Raw genomic sequence first — 13,548 nt, 5'->3', positions numbered from 1 at the left:
ATCTTGGTGTGTGACAAATAGCTTTTTAATTGCCGAAAGAAAAAATCCATTAGGCCTTTTACGTGGGTGTAATAATAATTGGCCTGTTTACACTGTACAAGGTGCTCAGCTCCGATCCGCGAGGCTATTTTTAGACTCTTATCGATATCCAACAGGCAATATGATTTTTCAGGCCGCTGGAAGTCCATCTGAAAGTGTCCTGTGCTAACCATCAGACCTACAGTGGTTGCTGTAACATTTCACCTGATTCAGAGGGGTATATTGGAGAGACTGACAAGCACGCATGCACACGCACACACACGCACACACACAGAGCAAACACACACATTTGTACAAACTCACAGACACACTGGTTTGCACGTGCACACGCTCGCACACTCGCTCGAACACACACTCACACGCAGCCTCGCTTGCACACGCGCTCGCTGACACGCATTTGCGCACACACTCACTCACATGCACACACACACACACCCACACAGACTTGCACAAATCCATTCACGCGCGCACGCGGGCGCGCACACGCTCCTGCACACACAAACTTGCGCGCTCACGCACACACACTCCTACACACACAGACTCGCACGCGCACACTGGCACACACAAAGCATTAAACGGCTCGAATGTTCAGCACAGAGTGATGAGCTGAAGTTTCCCCGTTATGCTTCATCATTAGTTAGTCCTTATTAATATTACGTGGAGGCTGCGTTGGCGCAGGGAGCCAGGCTGCTGAGGGATTGATCTGTCTGTGAAAGAGCGAGGCTGTTCGCAAAATTAGTTGGGCAGAAAATTACATCCTTCAATTTGAAAAAAAACAAATGGAAATTCCAAACGCAATATTTCGGCCAATATTCCTCCTGATCCACATCCGCCCTCTGTCTCTCCCACAGCAGGGGAGTCAATTTGGTGTCGGTCTCATGTCTGTCCGGTGTCTTCTTCAACCAATTGCCCTCTCGTTGGCGTGTCGGAGTGCAGTCAATGGAACCTGATTGGCAGAATTCCACACTATAATCAGTCACCCACATCCACAGTCACTACATTTGCTCCCTCCCCACACACACACCCACACACACGCACACGCACACACCCACCCAGACACCCACCCACACGCACACACCCATCCCCTCCCTAAAACAATTCCAATCCTGTGAACTGGTGTTCTTTGAGAAAGGCAATCTGTTTGACGGTGTGTTGGCAGGGAGCCTGAATTTGGTTGATGTTCTCTCTATTTCTAATTCTTTCTAGCTTATTGAACCAATAAATGAATCCTCATTTGCAAGTGAGATAAATCCTTTGACTGCATTATTGACGCAAACAAATTAGATAGTAGGCTGACGACAGTGGGTAATGGGCCTGGAACGGTACCCGTTTGATGTCTGGGTACAAGTTTGGCGTTCCCAGGCTTCAATAGACTGACCCGCTTTGTGGCTTTATTATAACCGTAACGTATTCACTGCTTAATGCTCTAGACACAGCCAAATGCCCTGGGACCCCGCCCTGCGTGAGGGGCACTATGTAAATGCATGTTGTTGTTGTCGTTATCACATCAGCTGATGGGTAGACAGCCACCTGTTGTCAGGTGTATAATAATAATAACAATCATTGCATTTGGTATAGCGCCTTATCATGTCGTTGAGACGTCTCAAAGCATTTCACAGAATATACCGCAAAGTGGATTGACTGTGTGTTTTGTGGGTGAAAGGCAGCAGCCAATTGTGCCCGGCAGCGTCCCCACAAACCGGCGTGGTTTGAGTGAACACATTTTTTAATGTTTTTTTTCGAGGGGATTATCACTCCCGGAAAGTGATCCGCTGAATGACTAACAACAGGGTTTTTACTTACTCCTGGGTAAACAAGGGAGTGTGTAGTAAGGAAACTTGCCTCGGGTGTCGTGCTGCCTGGGAATCGAACCCGGGTCCTCTCGTTTTTGAGGCAAGAGCTCTAACCGCCAATCTCTGGCACTCCACACAAGTCCACATGGGCAGGGAATAAATGGCTTGCAATGGTATGGGCAGGGCGAAACCTTGGGCAAGTTTCCTTACTCCACACGCCTAATAAATAATCCCTCAAGAAAAAAACACACAATAATAAATTGGTCACTTCAATCCACGACTGTTTGTGGGGACACTGCTGTGCGCAATTCGCCCACAAATATACGGTCAAATCACCTTACAGTCTATTCTGTGAAGCGCTTTGAGACGTCTGGAAGATGTGATAAGGCGCTATATCAAATGCAAGGATTATTATTGTTATATTAATCCCCACAACGGGGGAGCTGATTGTTTCAGTCTGCGAAATGCACAGTAACCTCCGACAACGGTTAAGAGATCCTGTTAATCCTTGTGCTTGATACAAAACAGCACCACAAGCGTATATTTATACAGCGTATTCTCTGAAGGTCAATCCCATGTCTTGCTCGAGTCGTACACAAAATGTACGAACTTGCCAGAAAAAAACTCACGCCCCCCCCCCACCCACTCCCAATCCCCCCTCCCCCACCCGTCAAGTCTATTCTGCTTGAATCTGACCACAATTGCGTGACTGTTAGTAGTGTAGCGCTGTTAGCATTTTAAGGCTCTCTTTGATGTGATTTCTGCCTTCGCCTCCCTCTCCCCCCCCCCCCCCCCCCCCCACACACCATATCTCTTTTCTCAGCAGATATCTTCACGATTAATTTATTATGACCTTATTATGTTTTATTGAAGTGCCCCCTAGCCAGCGAGAGAGAGAGAGAGAGCAGCACATCAGACGTCCGTCCAGTAATGATGGCTGCGAAGTGAGAACGTAGAGCGTTTCAATTCCTGCGCTCAGCCTCGCCAGCGTCCTTCAATAATAATAATTCCCAATGATAAATTGGTCACTTCGATCCACCGCTGTCTACGGGAACACCGCCGTGCGCAATTGGCTGCCGCGTTTCACCCCCGAAATATACAGTCAATTCACTTTACAGTCTGTCCTGTGAAGCGCTTTGATAAGGCGCTACGTCAAATGCAAGGATAATTATTGCTACGCCTTGAACCTTCTCTCTCTGCCTCTTAAACTGAGCACCCCTCCCCACCCACCCCACCTCACCCCTCCCCTTCCCCACCTTTCTAACCCTTCCTAAGTCCCTCTCGACACTTAACCTCTTCAATCTCGCTTGAGGTCATTCTTCCTTCGCCCACCCCTCACCCTCCCCACAGCTCGGGTGCACAGCCGGCTTTGTGAAAAGCTTTGAGACGTCCTCCATATTCCACCTCCTGACTCCCCACCCCCACTCTCTGTGCAAGAAATAATCCTCCTCACCTCTCCTCACTTTGTTGTTGTGATGATTTTGAATTGATGCCCCTCCGTGTGTGTGCAGGGCACAGCCTCGCACTCTCCTAGCATCTTAATAGATTTCCTCTCTAATTACCTGCCCCACCTTGCTGGCTCTTAACATTACTCTTACGCAAATGAGCTACTCACGGGAGGAGGCAGAGACGTCAAAAACAGGTGAAGGAAAAACCACCAAGTTAACCTTTCTTTTTTTGGTCAGCCGGTTGTCTGACATGTGCGGGAACACATCACCGTTGCTTAAGAGTCTCCAAACCGAGCTGAGAATTCCATGCGTCCTCACCTACACGTGGAAATCCCAGCGATAGATTGTTGAAACGGAATACGCGCTCTCTCTCTCTCTCCCTCCCTGGAGGGACGCTTCCTGCTTACCTAATTCCGGAAAGTATTAGGCGCAGGTGGGCAAGAGCCAAGGCTTTGGGGGGAGCTCAAGAGTGTAACTGCTGGAGTCTAACCGGCTAAAACCACACGGCTTGCCATTGATAGCACGGTCTGGCAAGCTTTCCCACTGCTTGTCCAGCTAGGACCAGCCTATGTGTTAGGGCTGTGGCTTTCAGCGTTAACAGGAGCGGAGTGTTAGTTTGGCCTTGCCTCCACACGGAGATTTGCCAGTGAACGTTTAAGTGACGATGGACATTATTTGGGGGGCTTTTTGCTGCATGAAATTCTCAGATCCGCTTCAAGGATTGGGATGGTGGTGGCAGGAGACTGCGGGCAGGTTTAGTTCTTTGCTGACGGTTTAAGAAAACGGTTGAGCGAAGGCCTGGTGGGCAGACGATTGCTGCGCCCTCGTTCACCGCTTGCGTTGACGACACAAGTCGTGGTCGAGAGGAAAAGATGAGGCTTTTGCGGTGTCTCATCAGCCGCTGCTTGTCAACTTGAGTGCGTTTCGAAATACATTCCAACTTCTCTCCTTGATTAAAAAGGGAATTTAGTTCGGAATATACAATTTCATCCCAATATTTCCCTTGGTGAGAGCTGGAAATGCTTAATAGGACTGGGCTGGACGGAGCCTTAAGTCAACCCTGTACATCGCCTGTTGGGAGAGAGTGAAGGAGTGTTGGACCCTGATTCTAATTGCTTTACTGCTGGGAAGGAGAAGCCAGTGGTACATTGCTCAGTGCTGACATCCCCTCTTTAATGAGCAAACGCCACCCCCATTCCCCCCCCCACCCCCCAAAAAAAAACACAGAATGATTAAGATGGAAGGAATAATATACGAATTGCGTTCCTCAAGTCCCGCAGCTCGTTTAGTCTTTAAAACAACGAGAGGCATAACTAAGTAGGCTTCAGGACGTCTCAGCGACACGATAAGGCGCTATATCAAATGCAAGTAATATTATTATTATAAAGCGGGCGTCGAGGTGGGCTCAGTGTCCGGGTCAGTTAATTACTCTTTGGCGAAGTGACTGGATTTATGGGCAAACACAGCAGTCACTTTCGCACAGCAAGATCCCACAAACCAGGTAGGAAGTGAATGGGTGATTTATCCAGGAAGACTGTCAGGACAAGACGCCGGGCGAACCGAAAATTATTCCCAGCGACTCCCAACCCCCCCCCCCTCAGTACAGCTCTGGAGCGTGACCCCAAAGTGGCCGACGTGAGGCTCGAGCCCACGACCTTCCGAGGCAGAGCACAGCAGCAAGAGAGCGCGGGAGAAGGAGTGAGCGAAGAACGGACCTCCAGAGAGAGAGAGAGTTGTGTGATCTTTCTGTTTGGAGAAAGGCCATTATTCACAATAAAGAGTGAGTAATTTAGGACTCCTGCGAGCTCGCGAAATATATACCGGGTCCAGGTCTGCCCGCCCCTGCACTGCGGGTCACTGGTGGAATGAGCTGAGAGGAGCGGGAGTTAAATATTATTGAGTGCCTGTGTTTTGTGAGGTTTCGCCCACCCTGTTGCACCGGCGATTGTACCTGAGCAGCTCTGGCAGCTCGTATTAACCCAGCCAGGCCTCGCCGCACAAATTTTTTTAAAAATGGTTATTTTTCCTCTCTCGCTGGAGTCGATTAACACATTAACACACGTCGCAGTTTCCACTCCGTTCACGCGCCGGGGGGGGGGAGTGTGGGGTGGGGGGGGAACCCTATATTGTTGGTGACGCCATCCTTCAGATGAGACGTTAAACCGAGGTCCCGTCTGCGCCGGTTAAAGATCCCACGACTCTGTCGTCCTGCCCGACAATCCTCCAGATAAAACGAGCCACTTCACGGCTGTTTGTGGGACGTCACCGGGCGCGAGTTGACTCCCGCATTCGCTCACAAACGCGCGGTCGCCCCACTTTCGCACTGATAACGCTTTCGAGACGTCCTCCCGACTCGAATAAGGCGCAGTGCGAAAGGCACCTGATGTTTAGCATCGCGGCGTTTGGCCCACAAGATATACAAGTCAGTTCGCTTTACAGCGTATTCCGTGGCGCGGTGTGAGACGGTCTCGAAGACGTGATATAAGTATCAGCTGTATCAAAAGCGAGGATTATTAGTACTGAGGGCCTCGGCGCAGTCTCGAGTCAGCTGCGAGCTTCTCGTTCACTTCCAGCGATTCCTTTTGAGTTTAAAGGACAGAGGAAATGAAAGCAAGGTAAGCCCTCGCCACCGCTGGCGGACATCAAGCTGACTTGGGGCGGCCCACTAGATGGGCGAGTTATAACAAGTGCACAAACAGGGAGAGATGAAAGCGAAAGCCTAAATATAGGCCTGTACTGTGAGGCAGCCTCTACCGTTCAAACCTATATATAGATTAATCCCAGCGAAAGGCTATTATACTCTGTAGATTGGTGGAGCGGAGGCAGGAGGTGGGAGAATGGTAATGAGCTCTCGCAGAGCCCCACAGAGAGACGGAGTGATGAGTTCACTGTGCAGCTTCCCTGATGTTAAACTGCTGGTGCCTTTCAATAAGGCAAGTCATTAAAAATGTATTTAGCACTAGTTGTTCCAAAACCTGCACACACAGCATTAACTCTGTCAGACCGCTTGTCCGTGCTCTCAGACAGCTTTACAGCAGGCCCTTCTGCAGCGATCATTCCGACGCGAAATCACACGTCCTGCCCTTCGGAACGCTCGGGCTTCTGCGTCCGCTACACGCTTGTCACCGCGCTGGTGGCTTTGTCGCACGGAACCCAGCGTGCTGCGCGTTTCGCCCGCAAGACGTACCGGTCGATTCGCTTTCCGGTATATTCCACGAACCGCATTTGGGGGAACAGAAGGGTCTGTCTTTCTCCCGCTGTCCTGGCTGACAATCCCCTCCCCCTCCGCACTGCACTCCCCCACGGATGAAACTGGACCATCCACCTGCGTCATGGCTGTTTCGGGCGCAATTGGCTGCCGCGTTTATCTATACAGTCACTACGCTTGACAGTACATCCTGCGAAGCGCTTTGATGTGGACCGGACATGCGAGGATTGGGCTGCTGATTGGTTTCGGGGCCTGACTGGCTGCCTTAGCTCACCAGGTTGGCTCAAGGTGACCCGAAGGACAAATGCCCCTCTGTGGCCGGCACGGTGGGACAATCAGCTGTAAAGTCAAGCCCGGAGTCTCGGCTTTGCACAGGGAGCTCCCAGGCGCAGTTGGGCTTTATCAAATCTGGTTCCGAATTTTATTCCATGTATTCAAAGCGCTGTTTGAATCATTTCCAAAAAAACGAGAGCGAGAGAAGAGAGCAAGAGGGAGACACAGACAGACAGAGAGAGAGAGGGAGTGTGAGAGGGAGACACAGGGAGAGGAAAAACACAATTTGTTGTTTCTACTAGTTGCGACGTGGAGCAGAGAAAGGGGTCACGATGTCCCTGAGAATTCATTGCTCTCTTGTTAAAAATTTCATGATGCGACAGTATGGCTTAAACCTTGCTGTAGGCGTGCGTGTGCATTCCATCTCTGATCCAGTCTGGGGAGACGGGAGGTGAAGGCTGTGTGGCGATGGGTCAGTGTATTCGCAGCCATTCACAGCAACATCCCCACCAGTGTAGGAATGCTCCCCCAACCGCCCACTGTTTATTTATTAAGCCTCTTTATAAACTCGCTTCTTAGTGCCTTTAATCAAAGAATCCCCTTATTTAGGCTTATATCAGTTTGCGGTCCCGATTAAAATCCTGGAGATTGGTTTTATTTCTCTTATAGATAATAATAATAATCCTTGCCTTTGGTATTAGTGCCTTATTGCCCCCGTCAAGACACCTCAAAGCTTCGCAGGATTTGACCTGTGAATTATAGTGAGTGTGTAACGACACAGAGAGCGTCAGAGGTCACTTCAGAATCACTCTCCCGCGATTGTCCCCTCCACTCGCTCGAAATAAAACTATTGGGGTCTAATTTGCGCTGTTTCTTAATTGAAAAAAAACACCTGTAATTCTCCCATTACTAAGACCTCAGCCCAGCTGGACGCACCCATTATCTAGAGAGTAAAATGTTGTTGAGCCTCCAGGTGAATGAAATAATAATAATAAGAAGAAGAATAATAAGACGAATCCTTGCATTTGATACAGCGCATCTTCGAGATGTAAAGTGGAGTGACTGTATGTTTTGTGGGCGAAACGCAGCAGTGACCCTACGAACAGTCGTGGATTGAATGACCAAATTATACCCTCGCGACTCAACTACGTGTGTTGTGAATGTGAGTTCCCTGGTTATGCTCTATCTCGCGCAATGCAATACCCAAACCAGTTTCAAACTCCGCAAACCACTCGGCCATTAGATTGAAGCCGTCTTTATTTATTTTTAATCGTAAAACTTTTTTTGGGTGGGGGATGTGGTGGGGGTGGGGGCCCGGGGGGGAAGAGGCTATTTTTGAAACAGAATGCAAACTTTAGTGTGCGTTTAGACTTTTTTTAAACCTGCCCTTAAATAATTTTCAAAGACTTTTGTGCGATGTTGACGGACATAATGATGATGTGTTCACTGCCGGGATCCATCAGGCCTGGAGGGCTTCAGGAGCACGGAAGGCTGGAGCAGGAGATGTCTCTGGTTCATTTATTTACAGGGGGTGGGGGGGGGGGGGTGGGCTAGGCTGGACTAGCCAGCACTTGTGTTATCATTTGGGAATTTCATATCCAGTCAATCATGAACTCCTCCAGCTCAGCTCCACTTATTAATGGCATTTGTACCTTCAGGAGAAAGATAAATCGATTTCCACTCGCTCCTTCTCAGTCAGGCAGGATCACAGCGTCAGCCAAAGAGCTGGGTCAGGTACAATCTGCCTGGTGAACCTTCCCGGGGTGAAGGACTCGGGAGCAAAGTTGACGAGCTTCAGACACCAAGGGGGACGCTTCAGACTCCGTGCTTAACACCCCGCGTGGGATTGAGAGAATAGAGTGGAGGAGGAGTGGAAGAGTGAGGGAGGCGAGGAGTGCTGTAGAGCAAGGGAGTTGAGGCGATGTCATCCGCAGACACGGGGTGAACTTCCGCGTGTGTGCGGATGACACACATATCTACTTTGCCTCCTCCAGCACCAACTCCAGGTCCGCCCATGTTATATCAGCTTGTCTGGCAGACATCAAGGGGCGGATGAGTGCAAACTTCCTTCGCAAGACGGAAGCCATACTCCTTGGCTCCCCTCGACGTCTTCACTCCTGCGGATCTAACCTCCTCAACCCCCCCNGCTCCACTGTTCACAAAATCCAACTCATTCAAAACTCTGCCGCCCGCATACTGACCCGGACCAAACTCCGTACCCACATCTCACTGGTTCTGGCTCAGGCTCCACTTTCCCCAACGTTCCTCTTCGACCGTGTTCACAGCCACCTCCCCTCCTGTTGTTGGTTGTCGCTGAGCGCAGGAGGCAGGGACGAGAGCCGAGGAGTGAGGCGTACACACGTGGGGAACGAGGCTGGGACGGGGAAGGAATTCATGAAGTACAAAGGAGTAACGGCATAGTCACAATGGGCAGAATGGCCTTGTTCTTCACTGAACATGTCCCACGTGATTCACGATTGACTTGCGATTGCTTTCTGCTCTCTTCAGGCACCAGTCAATAAAGCCAAGTTTGAGGTTTTGACGGCGTTCCCCACTGGGTGAAGCCCTTTTGCTATTTGCATTTTTATTTGCTGTTAATTTAATTTCTTTTCAGATCCAATCAATAAGACATCTCTCCGTGCCGTGCGTGAGGAGGAAGCAATCGATGCACTTAATGAACAGCCGTGAAATTTTATTAATATGGAGGGCTGGGGTGGGGGGGTGTGGGCGGGGGGGGTGGGGAGGGATAGAAAAATCATTCAACCTGCGGGACAGTCCCTTTGAGATGTCACTTCGCTGTGTGGTCGATGTCTCGGCCTCAAGTCCCCACTTTGTGCGACAATCAAAAGAGGTAACTGTATATTTTAAGGGCTATTCCACCTCTACTCCAATTTCAATCTCCAGTCACCCCAAACCGAGGGGTGTCAATGTACGGTCTTATCCCGAGTTGTGGAACCCTGAAGCTGTAAACGCTGCTGTGTATTAAACACCCTGACGCTCCCAGACATTTCCCTCCAATGCCAAACAGCTCGTAACCGTGTCAGTTGCCAGGAATGGCCTCCGATCAGTGGCCGGTCATTGCCAGACCGGCTCGTGCTCAGTGCCCCCGGTCCCCGGCAGCTCTGGACCGTGGAGTGGAAGATGTCTCCCTCTGCTGGCGAGCGGCCGCGCCACACCTCATCGTGAACAGATGTCAGATTCCGGAGGGAAATTTCACGACTGTGTTCGTTGCGATAACACATCGTGAAACGTCGTGAATTAACCCCATCTGTGTCTTTCTGGATTGACTGGATTGTCCGTCCTCCTACCCGGTTGTCAGTCGAGTGGCGGATTGCTTTCGTGGGGGGGGGGAGGGGGGCGGGTAATGATCCAATTAAAACAAAATGTTGTCACTCACTCCACGACTGTTTGCGAGACGCTGCTGTGCGCAATCGGCTGCCGCATTTTGACCACAAAATACGCAGTCAACCCACTCTGTTTGCTTTGCGAAGCACTTTGAGATGTCTCAACGACACGATAAGGCACTGCATTAAGTGTTAATGATTGTTATTAATATTATTATGGTCTCCTCGCACGAGACCAGCACAGGATAGGACAGGAGAGAGTGAACGAGTTCCAAAAACTCCTGTAACTTTGCCTGTTCTGATCTCCCGGTGACGATCTCACAAACCTGATGGACGAGTCTTGACCCGAGCAGTTGTTCATTGTTTATTTTCTTCATCGCAATTACCAGCAATTCCACGCTGCCACTCCAATGTCATTTCATTTGCAATGTAATCTACACATCTCATTCAGCTCTGGCACTTAAGAGAGAGAGTGAGAGAGATGGTTCCTCCTTTCAAACATTCCTTGGGCCTCTGTGTACGAGTGTGTGTGTGTGTGTGTGTACACGTGCATACGAGAGTGTTTGTGTGTGCGTACACATGTGTGTCTAAGCTAGAAAATAGATTATGGGATATAGTACGTGGGTCGTTCGGGATATATGTGCTTACGACCGACAGGAAGGTGGAAGATGAATTAGATGGACCTTGCTCTTTTTTTCGTCTCGCATTTCTTAGGTTCTTATGTTATATTCTTATATGTGTGTGTGCGTGTGTGTGTTACGCGGGTGGATGTGTTTGTGTACACGTGTATGTACGCGGTTGGGGCGCGTGCACACACACACACACACACTTACAACTACCACAAAATAAACTGCTCTCTGAGCTCATTCAGCATGAGGCCCTGATCATTAAAAGCAATCTTCCGTCCTTTCTAATGGACCGTATCGATAGTTGTTGGTGCTGAGAAGCATTGAGCGGCATTACAGAGAGCCAGAGAGAGAGAGCCAGAGAGAGCGAGAGAGCAACAAGCGCTGATAAATGAGGCTGAGACCTTCAGGGCAGCTGCTGTTCGCACATCCACTGGGGGTCGAACCCTTAATGAGAGATCCGAGCGCATTCCAGTGACGTCATTGCTGAGAACTGGGAACGCCGTCCCAAACAGCTGGAACGGAGATTCCAGGGGATTCATGCGACATTCTGACTAACGGAAATCCAGCGCCTTGGGGCATCCTCCTGACGTGAAAGGCGCTATCTGAATGGAATTTGTTGTTGCTGTCTGTTTGCTCCCGACCGACGCTCCCCCTCCAAATCCCGTGTGTCAGGCACAATGCCGATGCCGGGCCGCCTGGGAATGTCGGGAATTTTTTTTTTTAAGTTGTGCGCAAGGCGTTCAGGTTCATGATTTTAAAGGAGTGAGGACTGGACCAGGAGTGCGAGGGTGAGAGATCTAATCCAGGTGTGGGATTAGAGAGAGACATATACAGAGAGAGAGACACGCACACAGAGCAACACGCACACACTCACACACACACAGACAAAGACACACATACAGGCACAGAGAGAGACCCACACACAGATACACATACACGCAGAGAGAGACACACACACACAGATACATACTCAGAGAGAGACCGACACACAGACAGAGAGAGAGAGACACATACATGTACAGAGACACAGAGATACAGACACAGACGCACATACAGATGACAGACAGAGAGACACAGACAGACACAATGAGAGACGCACACACAGAGACATACAGGGTTGGTCCTAGTAAGGTTTCCTTCTGGTTTGCGTGTGATTTATTTCATTGTGCGCTAACACAACAGAGAGCGAGACTTAGAATATTTCCAATCGAGGGCTGCTACCCTAAAGCCAATCCACCGTGAAGTATCATTACCAGCTATTACTACCTTTTGGATAATGTATAAATTCTGTTTTAACGTGACCTTTTCCCTTCATTTTTCACGAGCTGACGCTAGATTAATGTCTGAGCTGTAGGCCGGATGGAATGCAGCTTCGCAGTGATTTATTGGTCACTTAGCACTGATGAAGCTGCAAACAGAAGTCAAACTGTTGTTAAGCCGTGTTTCCCTTCATCACGTTTGCATTTTCAGCTGCTCAACATTCAGCCCACGACGTCCGGGAAGATTCAGCTAGATAAATAAATCAACTGGGCCCAGAGGAGATGCCTTCAGTGATTTTCTCCGTTCCCCCACCTACACACGCACACACACACACACACACACACACAAGCACGCACACGGACACACACACACATACACACACACACGCGCACACACATACAATTGCACCTCTGTTCAGGTGCAAAATCCAAAAAGGGAGTTTCTCTCGGCCGGTGTCCAGGCCAATAACCCCCCGGATAAATGTGGTCGTTCACTCGCTAGACATCGCTGTGTGCAAAACTGCCGGCCGCGTTGGCTTTGGAAAAAATACACAGTCACTACACTCGACGGTACATCCACTTAAGAGCTTTGAGACGTCCTCCTGACATGAAAGGGGCTATTTGCGGGACAGTGATGTGCGCAATTGGCTGCTGTGTTTTGCCCACAAAATAAATAGTCAACATACAGCCGCCTTACACTATATCCCGTGAAGCGCTTTGAGACGTCTTATCGAGGATATGATAAGGCACTATATCAAATGCAAGAATTATCATTATCATTATTATTATTATTATCAAATACGAGGGTTATTTGTTGCCATGATGCAATAGATGGTGGAACTCCTGTCCCTGTGTTTTCCCAGTGATTGAGGCCGCGGCTCACGTTGGTTGTGTTTCTCCACAGAACCCCGACATCGTATTAGTGCATTACCTGAACGTGCCGGCCATCGAGGACTGCGGGAAACCTTGCGGCCCAATCTTGTGCTCCATCAACACCGACAAGAAGGAGTGGGCAAAATGGACGAAGGAGGAACTGATCAGCCAACTGAAGCCGATGTGTGAGTGTCTCCATTCCCTCCCCCCCCACCCCACCCCACCCCGCTCCCCGCGGACCCCACGGCCCTTTAGCACTCGTAGATAGGGACGGGAGAGGGAGAGGATGGACCCGCCCACGGCTTTTCTCTTCTACTCACTGCGTGTGGGAGTCGGGTCAAGGGTTAAGTCTGCCTGGCTCGGCTCGCCCCGTGGGATGCTAAGGAATGTTTTGTGGACTGGAAACTGCCTTTAATGATGGGTTTGGGACTGTGCCCCATCGCCCCCTTCCCCCCTCCACACCCCCCACACACCAACACTGGACTTCAGGAGATTGCTTTCCTCCTGCGCTCTCGAATTATCTCAAATTAATTTTTTTTTTTGCTTTTGCTCTCAAAGTCATTCAGTCTGGAGAAGAGACGCCACATCCACGCTCTCCCCGGCCCCATTAAAGGCTTCCTCCCCCTGGCACAGCTCCTCCCCTCGCTCGGCCCCTCAACCGCCCCCCACCCCCCACTCAGCC

General features: G+C 50.0%; 1 protein-coding gene across 1 annotated transcript in view; it reads left to right on the top strand.

The window, feature by feature from the left end:
* Positions 1-13,548, top strand: part of camta1a (calmodulin binding transcription activator 1a) — a 278,218-nt gene that overhangs the window by 224,045 nt on the left and 40,625 nt on the right. The window contains exon 6 of the mRNA XM_042343585.1: positions 12,898-13,051. Within this exon, the coding sequence (XP_042199519.1) occupies positions 12,898-13,051 (154 nt within the window). The remainder of the gene's footprint in view (positions 1-12,897; positions 13,052-13,548) is intronic.

Source organism: Callorhinchus milii, unplaced genomic scaffold (genome assembly GCF_018977255.1).
Source record: "Callorhinchus milii isolate IMCB2004 unplaced genomic scaffold, IMCB_Cmil_1.0 Scaffold24, whole genome shotgun sequence".
Classification (NCBI taxonomy): domain Eukaryota; kingdom Metazoa; phylum Chordata; class Chondrichthyes; order Chimaeriformes; family Callorhinchidae; genus Callorhinchus; species Callorhinchus milii.
Note: the sequence above shows the minus strand (reverse complement) of the source record. Positions and strands in the feature narration are given on the sequence as shown.